Below are 22412 nucleotides of genomic sequence, written 5' to 3'. Positions count from 1 at the left end.
AATGTGCAGATTTATTCCATCATGAAGGTGCAAAGATGTACACAGCCTGATGATCTGCTTATATCTCGCTTGCCTTGTGCATGTTTAGCTGTGGGCTTTAGATTTATGTGGGTTTGTGCATGATTGTACTGTGGTGTAAGCAGATGAGTCGCACATGCTTTCTACAACCTCTTTCTTTGAAAAATGGTTCATAGTTTTATTAACCCAGAGCCAACAAAACACTCAGTGTCTCTTGTAATTCCCCGTGAAGCAGAGTCAATACTCTGTGGAATGACTGAAATGGATGCTGTAGCCAGTTAAACCTTGTCTAAACACAGCTCTTCAGTGAGCTCATCATGCCATCTCTCATTGTGTGTGTGTGTGTGTGTGTGTGTGTGTGTGTGTGTGCCTGCCTGTTGGTGAATGATGATTACTCTAGTTGGCTGCATCTTTTTCTTCCTTTCCACTGTCAAGTTACTGTCATTTAAATAAACTTACCGGTAATCAGGGACCAAAAAACAAAACAGTTTTTGTTTTGTGCGTCAATTTGTGTCACATCTTTTAAAAAAAAAAAAAATGATGGAGAGGCGGCTGGTCTTGGGTTTTCATCCTCAATTCAAATTAGTGCCTCTTGTGGTTGGGAGAAAGAAGGGTGTTTTTCATCACTTTAAATGAAAGTCAAACATTAGCAGAGGGCATGAAAAGGGTTAAAATATCCACTCTATGGTTTATACTTTGTTATACAGCGTGGTTAGGAGTTCAGGAGGAAGTGAGCGGCTGCTTTTCTCTGCTCTTTTTCTTCTCTAAATGTCATCTCTCTGCTGCCTGGTGCCTCCAGCAGATACATTCTCTAAACATTCAGCTGTTTTCTGCACTGATAAAAGATACTTAAAAGCCTTTTATCTTTTATTTTTGACCTTGCCCTCCTACCCTATCTTCTGATGCTCTGCTTTCCACCCACTTTTTATTTTCCTCATTTTTTGGTTTTATCTGCAGTTTACCAGCATGTCCTCCCTCTTTTCTTCTCAGTTAATCGCTTAAAAAAAATAGTATTTTTTTATTTTTTTTGGCGACAAAAACATGGCTCTTAATTAAAGACACATGCACCGTATCTCTCCCACACACTTGTTTGTGTCTGGAAATATTTTTCTGTAACATATTTGGCTTTTTAAAGAGATATATTATCAGTTATAAACACCGAAAAACATAATTTTCTGCTTTTGGTAGGTGTACTGTAGTTTTTGGCCTTTAGTTTTAAATACTTAATTTTTTTGGACTGCTAGTGGTTTTATTAGATAAGCGGCAGCAAAGAGACAGCAAGGAAGGCAGGAGGAGACACCACATGGGTAACGACAGAAGTCTGGTCTGATGCAGCCTGTGTTTGGCACCACAGATAAAAACTAAATCAAAAACAGTCACTTAATGGCTTTTTCGGGAGATTTTAAGTGCATTTGGCATTTCCTGATGTAATTTGTTCCACGATCATATCTCAGGTGTCTGAAACTGAGACAACAAAAATGGCTTCCTTAATGGAAGAGGAGAACTAGAGCTAAAAAAGTAGACTGTTATTTTTTTTGCATTGAAAAATTACTGTCTGAAACTAAAGTTTCTCAACAAACCTTTTTTTCTTTAATAAAAACCTTACCAATGGTTGTCAGCTACCCTAATGGAGAAAAAAGTCTGTCGCAAATTGCATTAAGAAGTTGCATAGGTGTAGTAACAAATTGGCTCAGTGTAGTTTGAAGGCATTCAGAATTGACCTTTAACCTGTATGGTGCATTATTGTATCTCTAGAAGCATTGTTTTTGGGTTCATGCAATCCTATGTGTTCTCAGATTTGCTGGATCCACCTGAGTGCACTACAGAGTAGGGCTGTGCGATATGACCAAAATCTCATATCCCGATATAAGAATTCTATCGTCCCAATAACGATATAAATCACAAAAAGGTAACATTTTCTGTAAATTCTGTGAATCTCGGGCAGCTCGACTTGCGGGAAGTGTTTCCAGCTGCGCGTCATGTACCTGGAGTCGAGTGTTTTAACCGATGCATGAAACTATACATTTTTAGACATAAGTTGTAATGGCCGCCGTTTTCTTTGTGAGTATTTATTACACAGCGTGCTGCGGGGAAAAGCCTGTTCTAATGTTTGAGTCTAAGGTTTATTTTTTTAGCACCTGGCGGCTCTTTTTTACTTCTCATCCGTAAATAATCTGCTCTTTCACATGATTCAGTTTATTTTGAAAAGTCTCAAGTGGATCTTGAGCTTTATTGTGAAAGGTTTATGTGGAACATAAACAAGCGGACACGCGATGGTGTTACCGTCGTTGTTGCTAACCACAACGCATAAAAACAGGCGCTTGTCCGTCCGTAGTGTGGTTATATTAAATATAAGAGAAAGAAGAAATTAATATAGCCACTACAGTTTATTTTGCGACACCACGAAACAAGCGATAGCGTACAATAAAAAACGATAGACGTTTTTATATCGTCACCCGATATATATCGTTATATCGAACAGCCCTACTACAGAGCATCAGTAACGCTTAAGAACAAGCACTCAACAGTGTTGTCTGCAAGTATGAATGGTACCAGCCTTCTTGGCATAGTGTCTCGAGTGCTTGACAAGTGAGGATGTCTTGCTTCTTCAGTTTTAAGCAACTGACAGAGCCCGAGGTAATGTGGGGGTTGTGTAGTGGTGTGAGGTGTGAAACCTCTGTAAGATGTAGCCTCACCCACCATCATAAGGCAAGGTGAGAATGGGGGATTGAAGACTGCTGACTCAAGGTGGCTGGTAGCTGGTGCTGTAAGCCATCACCTCTGTTCAACTATGGTTGATCACAGCGGATGTAGATGGCCTCCTTTACTCCTTCCAAACTATCTGTCTTCTCGGTCCAGAATGTGAACACTGGCATCCTTGACGGAATGCCCTCTCTCCTGTAGGTGTACAGCAGAGTCTATCAAGCACTCGACTACCATGACACGGATGACTGTGAACCGACACAGACTTCTTGGCGCTCACGTCACACATTCGAGCTGCGATACTACAGTTCTTACTTATTTTTGACTTCTGCACATGTGCAAAGATGTATTTTTCTTTTTGTCATCAAAATGAAAAATATGTTTTTGACTACTCATGTTTAACATTCATGAGTCAGCCACCAGCTTCACGGGCACCTAAGCCGTGGAAGTGCTCCAGCTAAGATTGCCAGTGCAGAAAATGAATGGGACCGCTACTTCCCAGAATCCTGGATGCCTGAAATAACCCCTCCTTCTCTATATCTCTATTGTGTGTGGTTCTCATTTGTCCTCCAAGTTCTTGCACAATCTCTATCTCTCTCTGTCGCTCTCTCTCTCGTCTGATTGTCTCTCGCTCATTGATTTGTTTCTTGCCTGGCATAATGTCATTCAACCTTCACAACAGATGCATTGTTTGTCTTCCCTCAGTGGTGCTTTTCATCCGTCTCCCTCTTTCTTAGTCTCTCACTCTATTTTGCGCTCTCTCTCTCTCTCTCTCTCTCTCTCTCTCTCTCTCGCTCTCTCTCGCTCTCTCTCGCTCTCTCTCTTTCGCTCTCTCTCTTTCGCTCTCTCTCTCTCGCTCTCTCTCTCTCTCTCTCTCTCTCTCTCTCTCTCTCTCTCTCTCTCTCTCTCTCCCTCCTGCTCTCTCTCTCTCTCTCTCTCCTTCCCTCTCTTTCTCCTCTCCGGATCGGCAGCAGTAAAAAGTAAGCCGCGTACGGACAGCTTCTCTTCTCGTCCAGTGCAACTCGTGCCGTCCTCTCTCCCTTCCCTCTCATCTCTGCCAGCACTTTGCGCTCTTTCTCTCCCCGTTTATCTTTTTCTTCTTCTTTGTTTCTTCTTCTTCTTCTTCTTCATCATTTCCCTCTTCTCTGTCACTCTCTTGACTCTGCAGGGTGCCGTCACGAGTGATTTGTTTGATTCTCTTCTGGCTCTGCGGTCGAGGTGCGCGTGTGAATGTCCGCGTGGAGGAGAAAGTGAGTGTCTCGTCTTGTCCGGCTCTTTTGCATCATCGCGCGCATGTGTGAGTGCATGCTAAGAGCTGTGTGAGTGACTGTTTATAAAGAGAGAGAGAGAGAGGGGGGGGGGAGAAAGCAAACTGAGGCTGCGCTCACTATGTTTATTGTGTGTGTGCGTGCGTGTATGTGACAAAACGTGGGTGCATGCTGAGCTGAGTACGCCTGCGAGTGAGTGAGTGTGTGTGGGGTTTTTTTTCCCCTTCTCTCTCTCTCTGTGTACATGTGTGTGTGCGCATCACGTCAGCTTGGCTGGGGTCTGGTCGGCTGGAGAGGGAGAGGGAGAACAATATGAGCGGGGTAGGGCAGTGCTAGCATGCGGACCAGGAGCAGGCTGCTGCAGACTTGTAGCAGTCTTAAGATGATGGCCATGGTCCGGACCTCCCTCCAGAAAGTGGTGGTCTTCTTACACAGGCTCCAGAGGATGGCCATCTCCTCGCCGCGCTACCAGAAACTCTGCAAGGTACGTGGAGACACGGAGCTGGAGAGCAGAGAGTTCATGTTTTTCTTTTTTTCTATTTTTCTTTTCCTAATTTAATTGGATTTTCTTTTTAAACTTTTACGATTGCACTCGTATGTGTCATTTAAATGATTATTTTTTGATTCTTTGGGATTTGTTTGGAGTCTATATTTATCAGATGCTCGGTTTGTGTCAGCAAGCAGCCATAAAGTTTTTGCTGCACATGTGTATTTGTATTTCCCCCACCCCCAGTGTAAATGCTCTTGCTTTTCAGAAATCTGGAGCTTATCACCAAGTTGCCCGTCTTTGCCTCATCCATAGCTTCTCTATTTTTGGCCTTTTTATTCATGAGTCATTCGGTTGTCAAGACATTCAGTTCCTGCTGAAGTTGTTTTGAGGACTCCAGTCACCTCCACAGCCTGTCGTTTTAAATATATATGTGCATATATACATCAGCAGCTTTAGGAACTTTTGGCACTTCTTTCACATATCAAAGAAGAATTCAAACTGTGCGTCCCTGCCGTAGAGTGAGGTTGTGTGTGCACGCTTTGTATTTTTGTCAGCTTTTAAAGTGAGTGCAGGCATACACAGGGATTGTGGTGAAGAGTGTGTTGTATTTGTTTTTGGTACACAACTATTTTTGCTTGTTTGGGATTTTCAGAGACATTGTGACAGGTGGGACTGATGGGACGCTGTTCTGTAACCTAATTTAATTCGATCTCTTGATTAAAGTTTTTAGCTGATCTCATTATGTTGACACGACACACCGGTTAACAGGTTGGCGCCACACACACATTCATTCGAAAAGCGCATAAGAGAAACATGAGGAGAGTGTATTTGGTTAAAAAAAGAAAATCAAAGTCAGCTTTATTGATTTTACTTGAGAGAAAACGACCGCTGATGTGCACCGGACTCGATGTCATTTTGTACCCCTGTTGATCATTATTGATCGCTGATCTTCATTGCCGTCTCTCTTGCGCTGCACAGCACTGACCTGCTCTCGCTCAGAGGGTAAGGGTGGGGGTGGAGAGGGGAGACCAGCTGTTGAGATTTGACAGTACTGTGCGTGTGTGACTGTTGGAGAGCGACAGACTAATGCATCAGAACAGTTTTGGATCAGTTTCCAGCTTCAATCATGGCTCGACAAACATGTGGTGGCTCAGTTTAATCCATCCTGAAAATTCGTTACGCTTTAGAGCTGCATGTTTTTGCCTTTTTTTTTCCTACTCACCAAGTGTGTGGTTATTTATTTATTTTTTTGTCTCTACAGAAGAAAAGCCAAAAATTATCACGAGAAAGTCTATTTATATGTATTTTTTCCCTGTTTTTTTTCTAGCCTGTCTTGTTTCTCTGGGAACAAAACAAGAAACAAAAAGCAATAGTGACGACTCAAGGATTAGACCTTGTTAAAAAATAAAAAAATTATGGGAGAGTGATAAACAGAGCATTAGGCATTTGGGATTAGGCATTTATTTCCTGCTCTTTCTCAGCTTATCTTGCAGATGCTTGACTTATGTTTGTTTGTTTTTAAACAGTTCTTGGCAAAAACAATTAAAACTAGATCTGTGGTAGCAACTCTACCCCTCTTGAGTTGATTTGTGGGAGGAATCAGTCATTCCACAGCCGATTACCCTCCCCTGGGTTGCATCAGTCATTCCAGCTTCGTTTGGCCTTCCCTTGGGGGACTGTAATGCCAGGGTAGTCCTGCCTCCCTGGGGTGCGCTCACTGGCCGGCAGACTGGAACAATGACATCCTGATGATAGATTCGAAATGGGCTCACCCTCCGGCTCTGGTCATTCTTTCTTTTTTGGAGGCAGACCACGGCCTGCTTATCGTCTGACACGCGTTATTAAGTGCAAAAATAATGGGAGCTGGTTCATTTAAATTTAATAATTTTAACATTTCTAATTATTCTCAGAGGAAATAACTGATTTCATATATTGTATTCCTTAGTTTCCTGAAGAACATGTTGTTTATGTTTTCGTAAGAAAAATAAATCCCACCAACACTTTCAATTTGATCACACTAACTCAAGTCAACAGTTCGTGTTTTCGTCTGACTCACTGTCACAAAGGCTGCTTTTTACCCTTGGAAAACCAATTAGACGGCAATATCAAGCTTACCTCTTGAAAAGCACGGACTTGCATCATGTTTGTCGTCACTACCTCTAACAGAGTACCAATGCAGGGCACGGTGACCACTGACTCACCGTGCTGTGATGGATGGGAAGAGTATGAAATGTACAGAGTCATATCTTTTTATCTGTTAATCATATTTTTCTGGGAGCTTTTGGGTTTATGCAGAGCACCAGTTATTTTGATGTATAATAGCGAGCTTAGCTGTGTTTGCAAACGGCAGCCATTTAACGTTTTTAAAATTTCATCTGTTATTTGGAGAGTAAATTATCTTTTCCAGTTCAAAGCAATAACATTTAATGAGGTTGTATGCTCTGGGAAATTTTCTTTAATCTATACGGCGTTCCCCTGAGGCTGCATTCGATGCATTCATTCTGTACTCATTAAAAACATCGGCTGAATGCCTTAAATGTAAATGCGAGCTTCGCTGCATCCCGATTGTTCCTCTTGACCGGCCTTTCACCTGGCGCTCTCGCTCTGTAGCGTTCTCTCTTGAAAATTGCTTGCAAGCATGTGACATATAGTTTACTGGTGAATAGAAGCTCTGAGTGGCATGCCTGGTTCATTTATAGTGAGGCATACAGAGGGGCCCTTGTGGCTCATTTCATCTCCTCACTTTTGCTGCGCTCTGTCTCTCCGTGTGTAATCTCTAGCTGAGAATTAGGTGAAGGGCCCACCTCTCTCCAGAGGAGCGTCCTCCTACTCTCATTACTGTAGCGTTGGCTGCTATTTCGTGTGTGCGTGTGTCTGTGTTAAACCAAAGCCTACTTTAGAAACAGCCCTAAAGCAGCAATAATGTGCAGTCATGCCTTGTCTGTCTCTGTTTCTCTGGAAAATGCTTTGGCCTTTGGGCTCCACACTCGATCCACCTTTGCTCCTGGCTCACTGCTACCCCAGGACAGGTGACTCAGGCGTGGGCATGGAGCCCAGCTGTCTGACCTCCCTGTCCTTGAGCTCCACAGGGGTCCTATGGGTTATTAGCAAGTGTTAGCATTAGCAGTTAGAGCCTCAGGTGCAGTCAGATTACACCCCACCCCCCACAATCCTCTCCCCCCAGTAACCTGGCTCACGCTCAGATTGTGGATAATTTATTTCTTTATTTTTTTCATGCATCCTTAGACACAGTTAGCTTACGGACACTCATGCATTCAGTTCTCCAACACATATGTGGATGAACACATTTAAAATACAAGCATACCCACACACTCACTCACTCCTCAGCTCCTCTGTGAGTGATGAGTCACAGGCGGGAGATTTATGTGGTAACAGATTCATAAATGCAGGTCATTTAAATTCATCAAGACCGTATTGGGAACGAGCAGGGACAATAAAAGAAAATGAAGATGGGTTTTTCTCTCCCAATCAACATTACATGTAAATCACCACAGATGGACTTTCTATTGGGAGTGGACTGAGGTGAAATAGCACTTAAATCACTGATACAGCCCCGGGTTAAGCTGCTCTCCTTTTCTCGATTGCCATTACGGCAGAAAGTGACCGTTCCATTATGATAAGATGAGATGAAGAGGACAGAAAAACTGGTCTTGAGATTGAAAATCAACACCCCAGGATTAGATGGAATCCACAATATACTATATTTGCTTCAAATATAAACAGAGAAAGGAGGGGGGGGGAGACCCTCAACCTCCTCGCCTTTCTCCTCCCTTTGTCTACATCCCATTTTGTCTCTCGCACATCCAGTAAACCCATTTATCGAGCCAGTAATGCATGCGTGTGTCCGGTTTGTGTTTATGTGCACTTCCATTAGTGGCTTTCAGGCACTTCCTAACACCAAGCTAAAGCTGCTAATGCCTGTGTAGTTTGTCATCACGTATACTTTATGGTGCTGGAAAGCTCTGTATTCACCCAGCACTTCAACATGTGATATCCAGAGTAAATAACAAGGAAGAAAGGGAAAGATATTGATGGAGAGATGTGCGCAATTACCTCTGTAACTGTGTACTGGTTAACTGTCGTGATCAGTTTTCAAAGGAGTTGTTTTTCTCTTGTGATGACTGCATCTTTGCACTGAGGCTGGAAACGGGAGGAAAAATAGCTTAACCATGAGAAGCACCTACAAAATTCACTCTTAAAAGTCTGTATACAAACAGAGAGAGAGGTAGTTAGGTATTGTGTAACTCCTAAAGGGACAATGCACATTAGTTAGCATGACTACTTGGACCCATCATTTTGCCGTGGCATGCATAAGTATTAAAAGGAATCACTGATACAAAAGCATCAAAGCCCAGTTAAAAGTTAATAAATTAAACACACCGAGCACAGAACAATGACATAACCATGTGACATATAACAGAAAAATCTGAACTAACATTACATTTTAGTGTCAAAGTTAATAACAACTTGATCACATTTTACAGTCTTGATACAAATTTGATCTAACGTTTCTACAGTCTTTTTTCCCCACCTGTCTGTCCAGCTATTAAGAAAGTAGATGATGTGATAGATCTGAGGTCCAGTACTCAGGTTTACTAGAGGACATGTTTGTTTTCAGACAGCAGACTTGGCCAAAACTCACTGGCCCACCTGACACCGTGATCTATGGCCGGCCCAAAAATGGCCTGAGCCGAATCACGGCAAGCAGAGGGAGAGATAGAGATCTCAAGGTTTTTGCCTTTTCGTTGTTCTCCCTTATGGCATGGCAATCTCTCAATACGTGCTTAAAGTGCTTAAAGATTTGTAGAAACTAACCCGTAAGAGAGGGGAAAAAAGGGAAATATTGACCAGAAGGCAGTGAGGAGGCAGTCATTTTTGTTGCCATCTAGAGGTCCCTATGACCTTCCAGCTCTCTTATCATCCTTTCACTGTCTCATGTACCGCTTGCCCGACTGAGTCGGGGTGCGATCCAGGGGGCACCCTAAGTGCGGGAAATAAAATGAAGCATGCAATCATTTTTCCTTTGCTGTTCCTTCTATTCTTGTGCTGACAATCAATCTGCGGGGACAAGGCCTGCGCTCTGCACCTTGCCAGAGTCCCACCTTGCCAATATCTATGGTGAGCACACAAACAGTGCTGACTCACCGTCCATATTTTGCTTTCTCTCAGTGTGTATATGTGAGCGCCTGCACCTTTTTGTGGTGCTGACAAATACCACAGTTTCAAGTTGAAGAAGAGATTGTGTTTATACAAATGTGCTGATAACATAAGGTCAGAATAATCAGAAGGTGATTGAGCCAATTAGTATTCAACAGATTAGAAAGTGTATCGATTGATCCTGTTCTCACTACCCTCTGTTACTTCTCTCCTCTTTGACCCTTCCCTCCTATCCCCCCCCCCCCCTATTTACCTGCATCAGCTTCAGTTCTCATTCTTTCTCCTCTGTGAATCTCTTCTACCTTCGGACAGTTTCCCTCTCTTGTCAAGGATAATTAATTCTTTAAGAAGGAGTGGAACATTCGCTCCACGATAACGTCTGTTCCTGCTACGTTTCAACGCCTCTGTGTGTTATTTCCACAGTGCTCTGAGCCCAAATGATTTTGTATTTCATCATTTTTTTTTTTTTTTTTAAAAACATCTATCAAAAACACGGTGTGCATTTGCAGTGATTTATCACTTCTAGAAATCTCTTTTGGAAGGTATGAGCAAGCGTCTTTGTCTTGATGCCATTCTTTCTCCGAATCTTGTCCTTGCTGTAGAGATAAACATTTAATTGATCTATTCACCTGTCTTTTAGGCTTTTTGTACAACCACTCAAAAAAGGGGGGAAAACACTTAGATGGAACTACAAATTATTTTTAGCAGAGAAATACAAAGACACACTTCATTCCCTTTCTTCTTGATCTACTATCACCATTTCACTCAGTAGCAATTTTCCTAATATCACCATAATATGCAGCATATGCACCGGCTCACCTCGCCCTCTTTCTATTTATGCCATCATCTGCTCTTTGCACACCGCTTCTAAATCATTCATGCTTTCTGTCTTTTCCCTCCCATCCTCCAAAAACATTCTGCCCATCTTCCTCAACTCTTAGATGGCTTACTAGATGCTACTTGAGCCTTCATTCATGCACCCTTTACAAACCAGATACTTGCATTCTGCGAGTTTCCAACACTGAAACTATACTTGCGTGGATGTCATATATGAGTCGCCTCAAGGTTTATCATCCAGGTAGCTCATCTTAACATTTTTCCAATTGGTTAAATCAGCGGATGTTTACTTCACCTGTGTTATTTTGTCTGAATGTCCCTGACTTGGGGCTTTCAGTGGCCTAAATTAAAAAAAGGAGTGGAGGTTAAAAAGAACAAGAACCCCAAGAAAATAGCAGTGGAAGAAAAAGTGGGAAAGACAAGAGGAAAAGGAATTAGCCCCAGTGTAGAAGGTACTGCGATGAAGGAAATGGAGCATTGAGCATCCTCTCAGAGATAACACAAAGAGGAGCTGAAAATGGTTTTCACTGTTATATCACAGGAGATTAAAGATAAATCAAGCTATATATAGTCTGTAATCTGCAGGCAGGAACAGCCTGCTAGAGTCAAATGCCACTATGGGGGGGGGGAAGGAGTTTGATGGGTAGTCACAATCACGTCACAGAAGTGTTGAGCAGAGTTTTTGTAAAGTCTTAAGTTTGCCCAGAGGAGCTCTCACTGTTGGCGTGCAGTTTCTGCTCTGACAAGCTTTTGAAAGGTAAAACTCTTCTTAAATTAGAAATGTCCTCTCCGTACTACATGGTTAAAAGATTAGACACGAGACGGAACCATGTGATACTCGAGAAAGTTGAGAGAGGGATCAGAGATGACGGGAGCGGATCAGCGTGAGCAATGAAAATGTTTGTGAAAGACAGCTCGACGTAAGCTTTAACTCCATCTCAGTGGTGCCTTCACACGTCGGACCGCAGACATCAAAGAAAATCCAGAGCTGTTAGGTGAGACAAGGAATCAAATTAGATGTACTACAGTGCTGCAAGTGTGGGTGTTCACTGGTTCAGCATATTTCATAGTTAGAGCAGAAATGTGTGAGAAGAGGGGACTTTTTTGTTCCTTGGGGAGAGAAGTCTGCCTTTTCTGAAAAGTAAAGTTACAAAAAAAGGTTTGACTCAAAAAGCAGAAGAGGAAGAAAAACATGTCATGAGAGAAAAGATGGCTGCCAAGTATGTTTTATTTTTTGTAAGAAGGACGAAATTGAAGTGAGGAAAGAGCTATCTAAACATGACACCGGGACGATGGAAACTGGGAAAAGTTGGATATGGTGACAAGATCAAGTAGGAACCTGGAAATGGAAAAAGGGTGCAAAGATGGGAAAAGAGAGACCAGTGCCTGAAAGGAGGAGAAGGGATTGAAGAAGAAAGGGTCGATAGAAGTGTGCGATTGCCTTTTCCATCTCTGGGGTTTGCAGGGCTTATTTCAGGGTCACCGGAGAGACGATCGCACACACAAACACGCACACAAACGGACAGACGGGGAGAGAGAGAGAGAGAGAGAGAGAGAGTTCAGAATCGACCCGAGTACTCGTTTTCAGCCTAAAGGATATTCTCAGATTGGGCAGGGGGTGAGAATTCATTTATTGCCTCAGTACATGAGTGACTTCATTTTCACTGGCTGCCTTGCTTCCCACTGTGGACAAAAGAGAAATGCCAACAAAGCCTATTACACATTTGTCCAGTTTACAGCCAAGTATGTCTTGTTGAACGTCTCCCTCTTTTAGCCTGTCCCCCTTGTGTGTGTGTGTGTGTGTGTGTGTGTGTGTGTGTGTGTGTGTGTGTGTGTGTGTGTGTGTGTGTGTGTGTGTGTGCGCGCGCGCCAATTCGTGCCTGCTAAATATCATTGGGATTAGCGCCGGAGGCTTAATTAAAAAGCAATTACCTTTGGTCGCTGCGGGCGACGCTTGGCGGAGGGTAGCTCGACTAATCTGGTGAATGTTGTGAGGGACCCTCAGCATGTAGCGCGCACACAGATGTGTGCAGTTGTCTGCAGAATTAAAGGGGGATTAAAACAATTGTTAATTAGCGAAGTGGGGTGGGGGCTGAAAGGGTAGAAGAGGGACTGCAGGGCCAGACGCACCGTTTCCTCTGCATCTCACGGCCTCTGTGAGTTTATTTATGAGGTTAAGTGGGCAAATGATATACCCCACATCCAATTCATTTTGGAGCTCCTAAGCATGTGTACTCTTTCCCATTGTACCTCTCTTCTTGCGCTTTCAAACACTAAAATAGGTTAGCAGAGTTAGCGCCTGGGCTAATCTTTTAATTTTAAAGCTCCAATTAGATGTCGCTAATGACAGTAATTAGATCATCTCTCTGAGACTCACTCTGTTGTGCCCTTGAAAACCCCCAGTATGCTCGATACAATAGAGGCGAATCTGCCAAAAAAAGTGTGGGGTGGGTCATTTCCTGAAATGATGAAGCTGTCTGAATACAAAGCAATGCTTTGTGTACACCTAAAATCAAAGATTATCTATGGGGATATTGAGAATTTAGCCTAAGTTGAACTTTGGATAGATCTAATTTTAGTGTCTGAAGCCACTCTAAGGTTAGTCTGTTTTTGGATAGGTGGGATAATATCAGATATTAGCCCCTCCCCTGCCCCAAATGATATATCTGTAAATAATTTAGTATTTACCCATGCCATTGGACCATGTTGTGTTTCATCAGTTTTGTACTGGCAGATTACTTGGCGTCCTTGGCCAAAGGGGCGAATAAATGACCCAATGGCCCTCTCCTCCACCAATAAAACAAGCCAAAATTATCTGTATTGGCTCTCAGCTGAAATTTAGTTTTAAACATTGGTGTTGGTATTGGCCCAGTATTGCGTTATTCAGAATGGGTGCATCCCTAGAGCATATAGGAAGAGAATTTGCGTTAAAATTGTGGTTTTGGTTGCCACAGAGACAAAGTTTTCACTCCTGTGCATTTTTAAGTTGTGTGTGTGTTTGTAATCTGTTTGTGCCCTCAGGTTTGACGATTTGTTGTAGTTCATCAAGATTTAATTTTGGATTGATGTTTTTTCATCCCTGAGAGAGACCAGTAATTACCACTAAACGCTGCATGAAAAGTGCTCATGCACACACAATCACAACACACACGCGCACACGCGCAAGAACACCCCTCACTACCCCCGGCTGATGTATCATAATTGTCCTCTGTCCTCTTCCCAGCTTGCTTTGCTCTATTTATAGCTCGTTTTAGGCCCCACCCTCCGAGACAGCACTATGGCAACTACATGATTGACAGGCCAATTGTCAAGTGCGCTTGATCCTTTTGAGTCTACTGTCTTTCCTCCCGTTGACCTTCTCTCTGACATCACCGCCGTCTGACTGTCTCGCTTCAGTCCGTACTGTCTGCGTGTGATCATAACTCAGTTTGGATGGCCCTGCACCCCGCTGCTAAATGTCCCCCTCACACAGAGATGGATACGCAGCTCAGAGAGGAAGAGCGGGTCATAAAACGCACACTCGTACACATACTACCTTAACTGCATATGACTACATCCATTAATCACCTTTTTAACCTCAACCTTTGTGCCTGTGTATCAACTGTGTGTCTACTTTTTATTCACAATTGTAGACACCGCCTAAAAACTGTAAATGCAGCAGGCTTCCTACTTCAGCAGGGGTGATCCGTATGAAAGGCAGGGTTTATTATGAGTTATTACATGCAATTAAAAATGCTTCTTGGGTAAGGAGGCGGGGCAGACCTCGATGCCCAGTTTGTACAAACATGCTGCAATCTGAGAGATACTGAATGACACACAAGGGCACATGATGTGCTTTAAACACTGTAAATTATTAATGCATAAATCAGTTTTCCTGTTATATAATACATTAATATCGTTGTTGTTGTTGTTCTTTATTGCATATTCTGATGCCTTCGCAATATTGTGAAGCCAATAAAGCCGCTTGAGTTGAATTACAAAGAGTAATTTTGGCTGTCACTCAACTGAGGCAAAAGTGGCAGCATGAATCAAGCAGTAGTGCTCGTGGTTAGGTAGGGGTTAAGAAAATTATCACTCAGGATGCATCAGATTCATGAAAGCCTCACCCTTAATCTCCAGGAGATAAAGTATTGTATATTTTGAATAACTTTACATATAAATTGTGGTAAAATAAGTAGCAGCAGCCATGCTTCTGTACTACTGGCAGATTAAAAGTAATTAAAACAAAAACACCTTCAACAGATACGGAAAGATTTGTGGCCACCTACCAAAGTGTAGCATCTGGAAACCTTTAAGGAAGTAGTATATTCCATAAATAAATCAAGGAAAAATGCTAAAATGTGCTTTGAGGGAGGACTAAGACTCACATTTTCATATATTATTACTGGGTGAAGCTTGAATGTCACCTTCTGTATCACATGCCCAAACGCACTTAATTTCACCCCGTAGTTTAACTGAACCTCTTCACTTATGCAGACCTCTCAGAAATCCTCCAAGGTGTTATGTTCAAACCGTTTCATTTGAGTTTTGCTGCCTGCGACCTATTTCTTTCCATGCCTGTTGTTTTTCTCTTGTCCTGCAGTTTAGCTGTACCTACTACTAACTTTACACAGTGCCCTGTTATCACCATAAGAAGCTGCAATTCTGTTTTTTTGTTTTAATGTTTGTTGACAGCATGGGAAACGTACAGTCTCCATATCGGCATAGGCACAACCCTGGACGGTTCTGAGAGTGCATGCTTTGGGAATCGAGCTGATATTTTTTTGCCCATGCTTAGCCGTTTTGCTCTCTGCGGATATGCATTTCATTCAAGTGCTGCCTTTCTCCTTCTGTCTTATCAACTAACTCTATTTTGGAGCTTTGCAATCTTTCCAAGTGTTTACATATTTTTATATTTCAATATTTGTTTGCTTGTTTTGTGCATGAGTGGTTTAGTCGAGTCTTTTGCTCCCCCTAGCAAAAAAAGCGAAGTAGGTCAAATGTCTTTCTCTCCAACCATGCCCTTCAGCTCCTCTTGGAGGAAGTGTTTCCAGGCCAGATGGAGTTCTTCCACCGTGCTTTGGCTCTGCTTGAGGTTTTACCGCGGTTGAATGTACCCACTGCTATCCATGTAAATCCTAGAGGAATATGCTCAAAGAAGTAGCCTTGGTACTATTACTGTGTGCGAAGGATGAGGGGAAAAGAAAAAAAGCATGGGCAGAGAGGGTGATGGCTTGTGTGACACAGGAGGATGTTAAGGATAGCGTGAGATAGCTGTACATCGGCACTTAAAGAATAAAGGTCACTCATTCGAGGATTCTGATGTTCAGATTTTGGACTGAGAAGACAGATGATTTGAAAGAGGAGTAAAAGAAGCCATCTAGTTCTCTGTGAACAACCTTTGAACAGAGGGGCGGCTCACGACACTGTCAGCCAGCTACACTGCTGTCTTAAGATCCCTTCCCAGGCACTTCAACCCCCTACTCGCATCTTGCGTCAGGTGACCTCAGTAGGTCACCCTATAGAGTGAGGTAAGGTCTCACAGTAGTTTCAGCTGAAACATCTGTTGGTAATGACCCACAGCTTTCACACCTTGGCTCACACCTGCAGGCTTGGCTCACGTGATGACACACATGATTAATAGTGGGTCAACGACCACCTTCTAAGGGACGACTCCCACTTGGGTTTAAATACCTGGGACTCTCCACTTTTTGGTTATAGACTTTTTTTTCCTTCAAATGCTAAGACTAGCATTGTTCTTTCTGTACACCAAATTTGGCCACTCATCTCAGATTTGAGGTCATGACTCAGATGTCAGGAGAAACTCGCCACCTGTAAAGAAGCTTTTTCTGATAGCATCAAGTCTCTCTTTACCTCAACACACTATTTAAGATCCATGTGACTGTGGAAGGTGCAGAAACCCGACTGTTGACCTGATCCAAATTTCTCCACTTTTTTAAAAGGGTAGCTCACTCTGGGTGTCTGCCCCTTTCCATTCCAATAATCCTGTGGGTTTCACTTAGTACAATCCTATATAGCTAGCAAGCGTGATCTCCAAATTCTGGTTGCCATGACAGTGTCACTGGCAGATGGTTCGAGGAGAAAAGGGGTCCAGTGCACAGACGGGTGAGAGGAAATGAAAAAGAAATGTAATGAAGGAACATGAAATGTCATTTCTCCCTTCCCTACACATGCAGCAGAGATGGGCTTTGGTAGTTTGGTCACAGCTAAAGAAGTGCCAGAGACGGCCCGCTTTAAAGGTTGCAGACGACAGAGCGAGGCCGACCGCAGAAAACTGCTGCGACTCGAGCTGAGCCTCTCGCCACCTCGCCGGTGCATTATGACACAAACTCACCCTGTTCACCTGTCCCTTTGGGAGGGCACATGTTTGTATACTCCTCTGCCTAATTACCTAAGTAATTTCCTTTTTATATAATAAAAGAACATCACAATCATAAACATCCTTGATTTGTATACTGCTCTATTATTTAAACAGTCCTTCTCATTATTGGCTTAGCCAGCCGGTCCCGAGGAGCAGAAGCACTCAGAGATATCTGTGAGTCACGATGTGGGAGGCAATAATGCTCAGGAAAGAAGTGACCTGAATGTATAAAGTCAATCTAGGTTAAGTGATTTATGAGCTTAAAAATGATGAGAAAGTTTCCATTTAGATGACAAATGTCAATCAGGTGACGAAAAAGAGCCACGGTGCCAGTAAAGTGTTTTCGATAAAAGAGACAACGTTTATACTCATTTGTAGTCTGGTGTGAGGAGGCTGTTCATTGTATACTCAAACCACTGGTTCAGATATTTTAATGGCTTCAATTATGATAAAACTATCTTCCACTAAATGGCATGCATTAGAGTAATTGTATCTGGCTTCAGTAGTTGTCCCTGCTCTTCCTCAAAGCTGTGCGAATATGCCCAAGAAGATGAACCAGTCCGACTGAGTAGAGGCTCAAACCCTGACCGTCTCTGATGGTATTTGTGTGTGTTACAATAATCCAATAATACAAGAGTTATAAAATAATCACAGCTTAGCGACAATCATTTACAAAGTAGTCAGATGTGAATTCGTATCGAATATCTAATAACGTCCAGCTGAAGCTCTCTCGGGCATTGTTGGCTACATTGTTGCCTCGGTGCCATTTCATCATATAAAACTGTTGCTAGTCTGACTGGATGGCTCCAACCATAGTTTGATATTTTCCCAGTAGAATGGAAGATATTGAGGTGATGTGCCGTGTTGCTGAATTGCTTAAGGAAACCGAATGTTTTAAGTGACTGAATTGGGCACAGATGGTCTCCGTAATGGAAGATGGCTTTCGGCATTGTCTGTGGAATAACGAGGTTTTTTCCACAGGTTTAGTGGGTATTATTCACTTCTGTTCTCCAATTTCAGCACACTGTTATCATAGACGGCGTAGTTTTTCTCAATTTCATCTGTGTACCTTTTTCATTTCTTTTCTTGTTCTTTTTTCAACCCCTTCCTTTTCTTTTATACACCTCGGTAGAAAACTGTGACACTGTAACTTTTCCTCTTGTCTGCGCTGGTTTGTTTCCATTTATAAACTTGGACTGGCGTGCTTGGCCCCGAGGCAGGAAGTAAATCAACTTAGAGGCTTTAACCTTTCCATAAATATGTCACTCATCACCTAATTGCTCAGTTCACTAGTTCACTTTAATTAACTAACGCCTGCACACACACACACACTGAGCATCTAGACGTGCAGACACAGCAGCTGTGCCACACTTTCTACCTTTTTCTACACAAAGCAGACTGTATTGATAAATTGCTCTAACGCTGGAGGTGCTGGCTGGCGCTTGTTGATCTAATGCTGACTGGCTGTTCAGTTAAGACGTCACACGCTCTATTTCCATCTTTTTGTTTTATAATCTCTCCAGCGTCCGCCTCACTCTCTCGGTCTGTCAGTGGGTAGAGTGCACCGAGTGCCTTGTTAATGCTCAGCTGACATTTATAAGTGTCTGCTTTCTTTGTAATGACGAAGTTGTTTCAGGCCATAATATCGATGATTCACCAAAGCTAGAGTTCTATTATGTAAACCAGTCGCTTAAATGGCTTTACGCACAGTGTGCTTTAGAGATAAATGGATTGTAGGCTTAAAAACTTGGACTTTACTTTTTCTTTTAAATAGTTTTTTTTTAACAAACTCCTTCTTATAAATGAGATTTGCTTTTTATTTTCTTTGCATTTACATCGTGTTCTTTACTAAACGTGTGATTTCCTTTGTGCCGTCTGCATTGACTTCGAAATGTTCCTCTTTCTTTTTATGCGTGCATAAAAAATTTCTTTCCCAGTTACTAATGGTTCAAGAATGCTTTGATCTCGAAATCAGACTCATTGGTAGAAAAATGTTTGTGAGAATAACTCGATATTCCCCCCCGCTTTTTAGGTTGAAGTTATTTGATCAGTCACAGTCTGTATCCGTCAAAAGCTCATTTTGTCCACAAAAAGCACAACTCATTGTTGCTGCGTTCCTATCATAGAATATATAACAGTGTATGCAAACCTAAAGTGCAAGAAAAGACCAATTTCCTTCTCTCGCTTGTAGTTTTTTTTTTTTTCTTCACCTTTTTTGGCTGCTCTGATGACTTTCATCAAGTGCTCATCTTCTAGCTATTTCACTGAGGTGTCTGACTTACAGGTTGTTGTTGTAATTGTTCTATCAATGAGAGAAAATCTGAATAGACTCTGTTATATATTGTCTTACAGTCTGTGTAGCTCTCATTTTTCATTGATACTGAAGGTTGGGTCAGCTTGGATTGTTTGTCATGCTGCCTTTCGGTGACATTTGGCTTTATTGATGCAGTCTAGTTTTATGAGATGACCTTTATGATAGCATGATGTGTTGCATTTTTCTGATAGCGGGTGACTTGTCGACTTGCTGATTTTCATATTTTCAGATCAGTCAAACCTGATGGAGAATTTCTGGAGATATATCTTGGATTTAAAAAAACACATCTGGTAATAAATGAAACTAGTTTACACTTTGATTTGACTTGAACTCTGTGAGCGCAAACCAACACTTATGGTTCGTGTGTCTCTTCTGTTGACTAAACCTGTGTTCAGACTATTCAAATGTAAACTCTATTTGAGACCAAATGGATAAAATGCAATTATTTTATGCAAAAAAATGTTCAAATGCTTGTTGTTTTGATGTTGATGGATTGAAGATGACGCTGCATTGTTCAGTTAATTATTGAAAATAAAGCAGATTTGAATCACTGGAAAAAAAACATGTTTTGGGAGGCTTTAAGACAAATTAAAAGTAGCAGCACACTATGCTAATGATGGCATTGCACAAAGTAGACGCTGCCTAATGGCTTATCTTTAGCTTTCTTTGAAATATGTTTCTGCAGGTAGAAATGAGGACTTGAGATGTTTGCTGCAGTGGTGAATTGCCTCTGCAGGGCCACAGTATGTAAATAAAAAAAAAAAACCCCAAAACAAGTAAACAAGCTGAGGGAGAGTGAGAGGAGCTTCACTGCACTTGTCCTAAAGCTTTTAAAGCATCTCTTTCGAGTTTGAATCAATACTGGCTACCCTGGATGAGAAGCTCCGCAACACTAGCCATTACTCTTGACCACTGCAGTTGGTACATTTGTCTGCGGGCCGCGTGCTTGACTGCGTGTTCGTCCGTGATGGAGCATGAGCTCTCATTATGGGCTGCTATTAGTGTCTTGTCAGTATTAAAACCTCGGAGCATCCTAATGCGTCTAAAGTGTGCTCCGTCAGGGAGAAGTGCACAAAGCGGAGAAAATGGTCAATGACTAGGCGCGTGATTTCTGAGCGTTTTCTTGCAATGTGATTTAGAGATTGGGCTTTAAGTCAAGCCCATTACTGCATCGCAGCGATCCTCCTCAGGGTTAAACGGTTTATTAGAGAAACATGGACCTTAAACTGCATCATGGCATCAGACTCCAAATGGGTTTGATCACAGTCTTGGATGGGGGGGAAGAATAGTAAATAAAAAGAAAATAGAAAAATAAATAACTGCTGAGAATTGGAACATCAATTTTGGTTTAAAAAAAATATAATCCACTTTCCTTTAATCAGATAAAGTGAGTATAGCTTTGAAGTCAATAGTAACCAAGTTGTGTTTTTCCTTTTTCCACTTTCAGTAACGTATTTTTGCACCTACTGTTTTGTCTGCATTAAGCCAACTCGGTCAAGGCCATCACTAAATTTCAAAAGTGTCTGAGTGTGTTTGGAAGATTGTGATGGTAAACATCTATCACCAGGGTGTCCTGGATTCTTCAAAGCATGTTATTATTTTATTATTTTTCAGCCTTGAAAATCGGATCTCAGCCACATCCTAACTTCAATTACTGAGGCTGTTATCGACAGAGAGAACAGCTCAGCAGTTCAGGCTTCATTAAAAAAGGGAAAGTGTATTGTTATTATTTATTTATTTTTAATGCTGCCAAACCGAAACACGCATATGCTAATATACATTACACAGTTGCGAGAAGAGTGGTTGTGCTGCAAGGAACTATGTGCTGAGTGAATGAATTGACTTCTGAAGAGCCTCTGTAATTGCGCTACAGACCAGTATGGCCTGAGTTTTAATTAACACGTCACGTTATAAATCTGTTTTACGTAACGTGCAGTCAAACACTTTCATTTGCTCAGCAATAGCAGACTCTGGGAGACCTCCTACAGATGAGTAATTACCTCGTGTCACTCGGTATATCTGGACCTCTCTCTTCCATTTACTGCGCTGATTAGGAGTATGATGAAATGAATTTCACAGGTCTGTTGCAATCACTGCAGCTTCAGTGCTTTAGACTTTTACTTTGTTCCTGTTTTTGTTTGTTGGAACGAAGTTATTATTTCTCATCTTCCCCGCGGCCGACTTCTGTTTTCTCCTACCAAATTTTCAACAAAAAGCCAACAAACAAAAATTAAACTTTTTTTTTTTTCCTGGTTTCAATCAGTCGTGCTCTTTTCTTTTTCTTTTTCTTAACACAGCCGCTAAAAGTACACGAGGTCAGAGGAGGGTTAATTGGGTATCAAAAGGTGAGCAGCAGCTGACACCAGTTATAGCCTAAAGCACAAAATACATGCAAATGGGGCACACATTAAAATGGATCTCGGCGGTCATCTCCGACTTATCCCAGACATTTATTACTGCCACTTAAAATGACCCACATTAAGCACTGATGCATTAGTATGTTTGCCGTTAAAAGGTTTAGCATGATTGTAGCAGAGGATGTTTGATATGAAAGGTTAATTCATTTTTGGACTTTTTTTTTTTTTTTTTTTTTAACCAATTGAAAGAAATGGAAAGTCTTGAGTGCCTTGAGTATAACAACTACAAACCAGTTAAGCAGTTTAATTTCCTTTTTTATTTTGTTGGTCCACCAGTTAAGTCCAAACTAGAGTGAGTGAGCTGCCATCAAAATTGGTCCCAAAAATGAAGTGTTTATAAATTTTGTTCCCAGTAGGAGCGAAACGAGGTACAACACATACAATACATGTTGGACTGATGGAAAGGGAACATGATCCATAGGGACTTCTGACTACTTGCCGCCACCAACATGTCATTGTTTTCATGCAGCCATCCATTTTCTTCCACTTATCCAATTCAGGGTCATGAGGGCGGTGGTCATAGGGCGAGAGGCAGGGGTACGCCCTGGACAGATTACCGGGCTGTCACGGGGCTGACTCGGAGAGACAGATGACCATTCATTGACCAGCTAACCTAAACCCCACTCATGTCTTTGTACAGTGGAAGGAAGCTGGAGTACTCGGAGAAAACCCACAGAGGCACAGGGAGAGCATGCAAACTCTTCAGCCGGCTGTAAAATATGTAACTTTATTTTTGTTGTGTATATTCATGTCTCCCTCAGGATGATGTGTAATATATTTGTGGATCCTTTTTTAATTTTTATATAGTGCCTTTATTATGTCTTAA

General features: G+C 42.0%; 1 protein-coding gene across 7 annotated transcripts in view; it reads left to right on the top strand.

The window, feature by feature from the left end:
- The window catches only part of utrn (utrophin), a 193250-nt gene that overhangs the window by 70366 nt on the left and 100472 nt on the right, over window positions 1-22412 (top strand). The window contains exon 1 of one of the 7 annotated variants that reach the window (XM_014414052.4): window positions 4035-4473. The exons of the other annotated variants lie outside the window; for them this stretch is intronic. Coding sequence (XP_014269538.1) covers window positions 4327-4473 — 147 coding nt within the window. The 5' untranslated portion in view covers window positions 4035-4326. Of the gene's footprint in view, window positions 1-4034; window positions 4474-22412 lie in introns of those variants that run through there. 7 annotated transcript variants of the gene reach the window in all.

The sequence above is a fragment of the Maylandia zebra genome, linkage group LG15 (assembly GCF_041146795.1).
Source record: "Maylandia zebra isolate NMK-2024a linkage group LG15, Mzebra_GT3a, whole genome shotgun sequence".
Classification (NCBI taxonomy): domain Eukaryota; kingdom Metazoa; phylum Chordata; class Actinopteri; order Cichliformes; family Cichlidae; genus Maylandia; species Maylandia zebra.
Note: the sequence above shows the minus strand (reverse complement) of the source record. Positions and strands in the feature narration are given on the sequence as shown.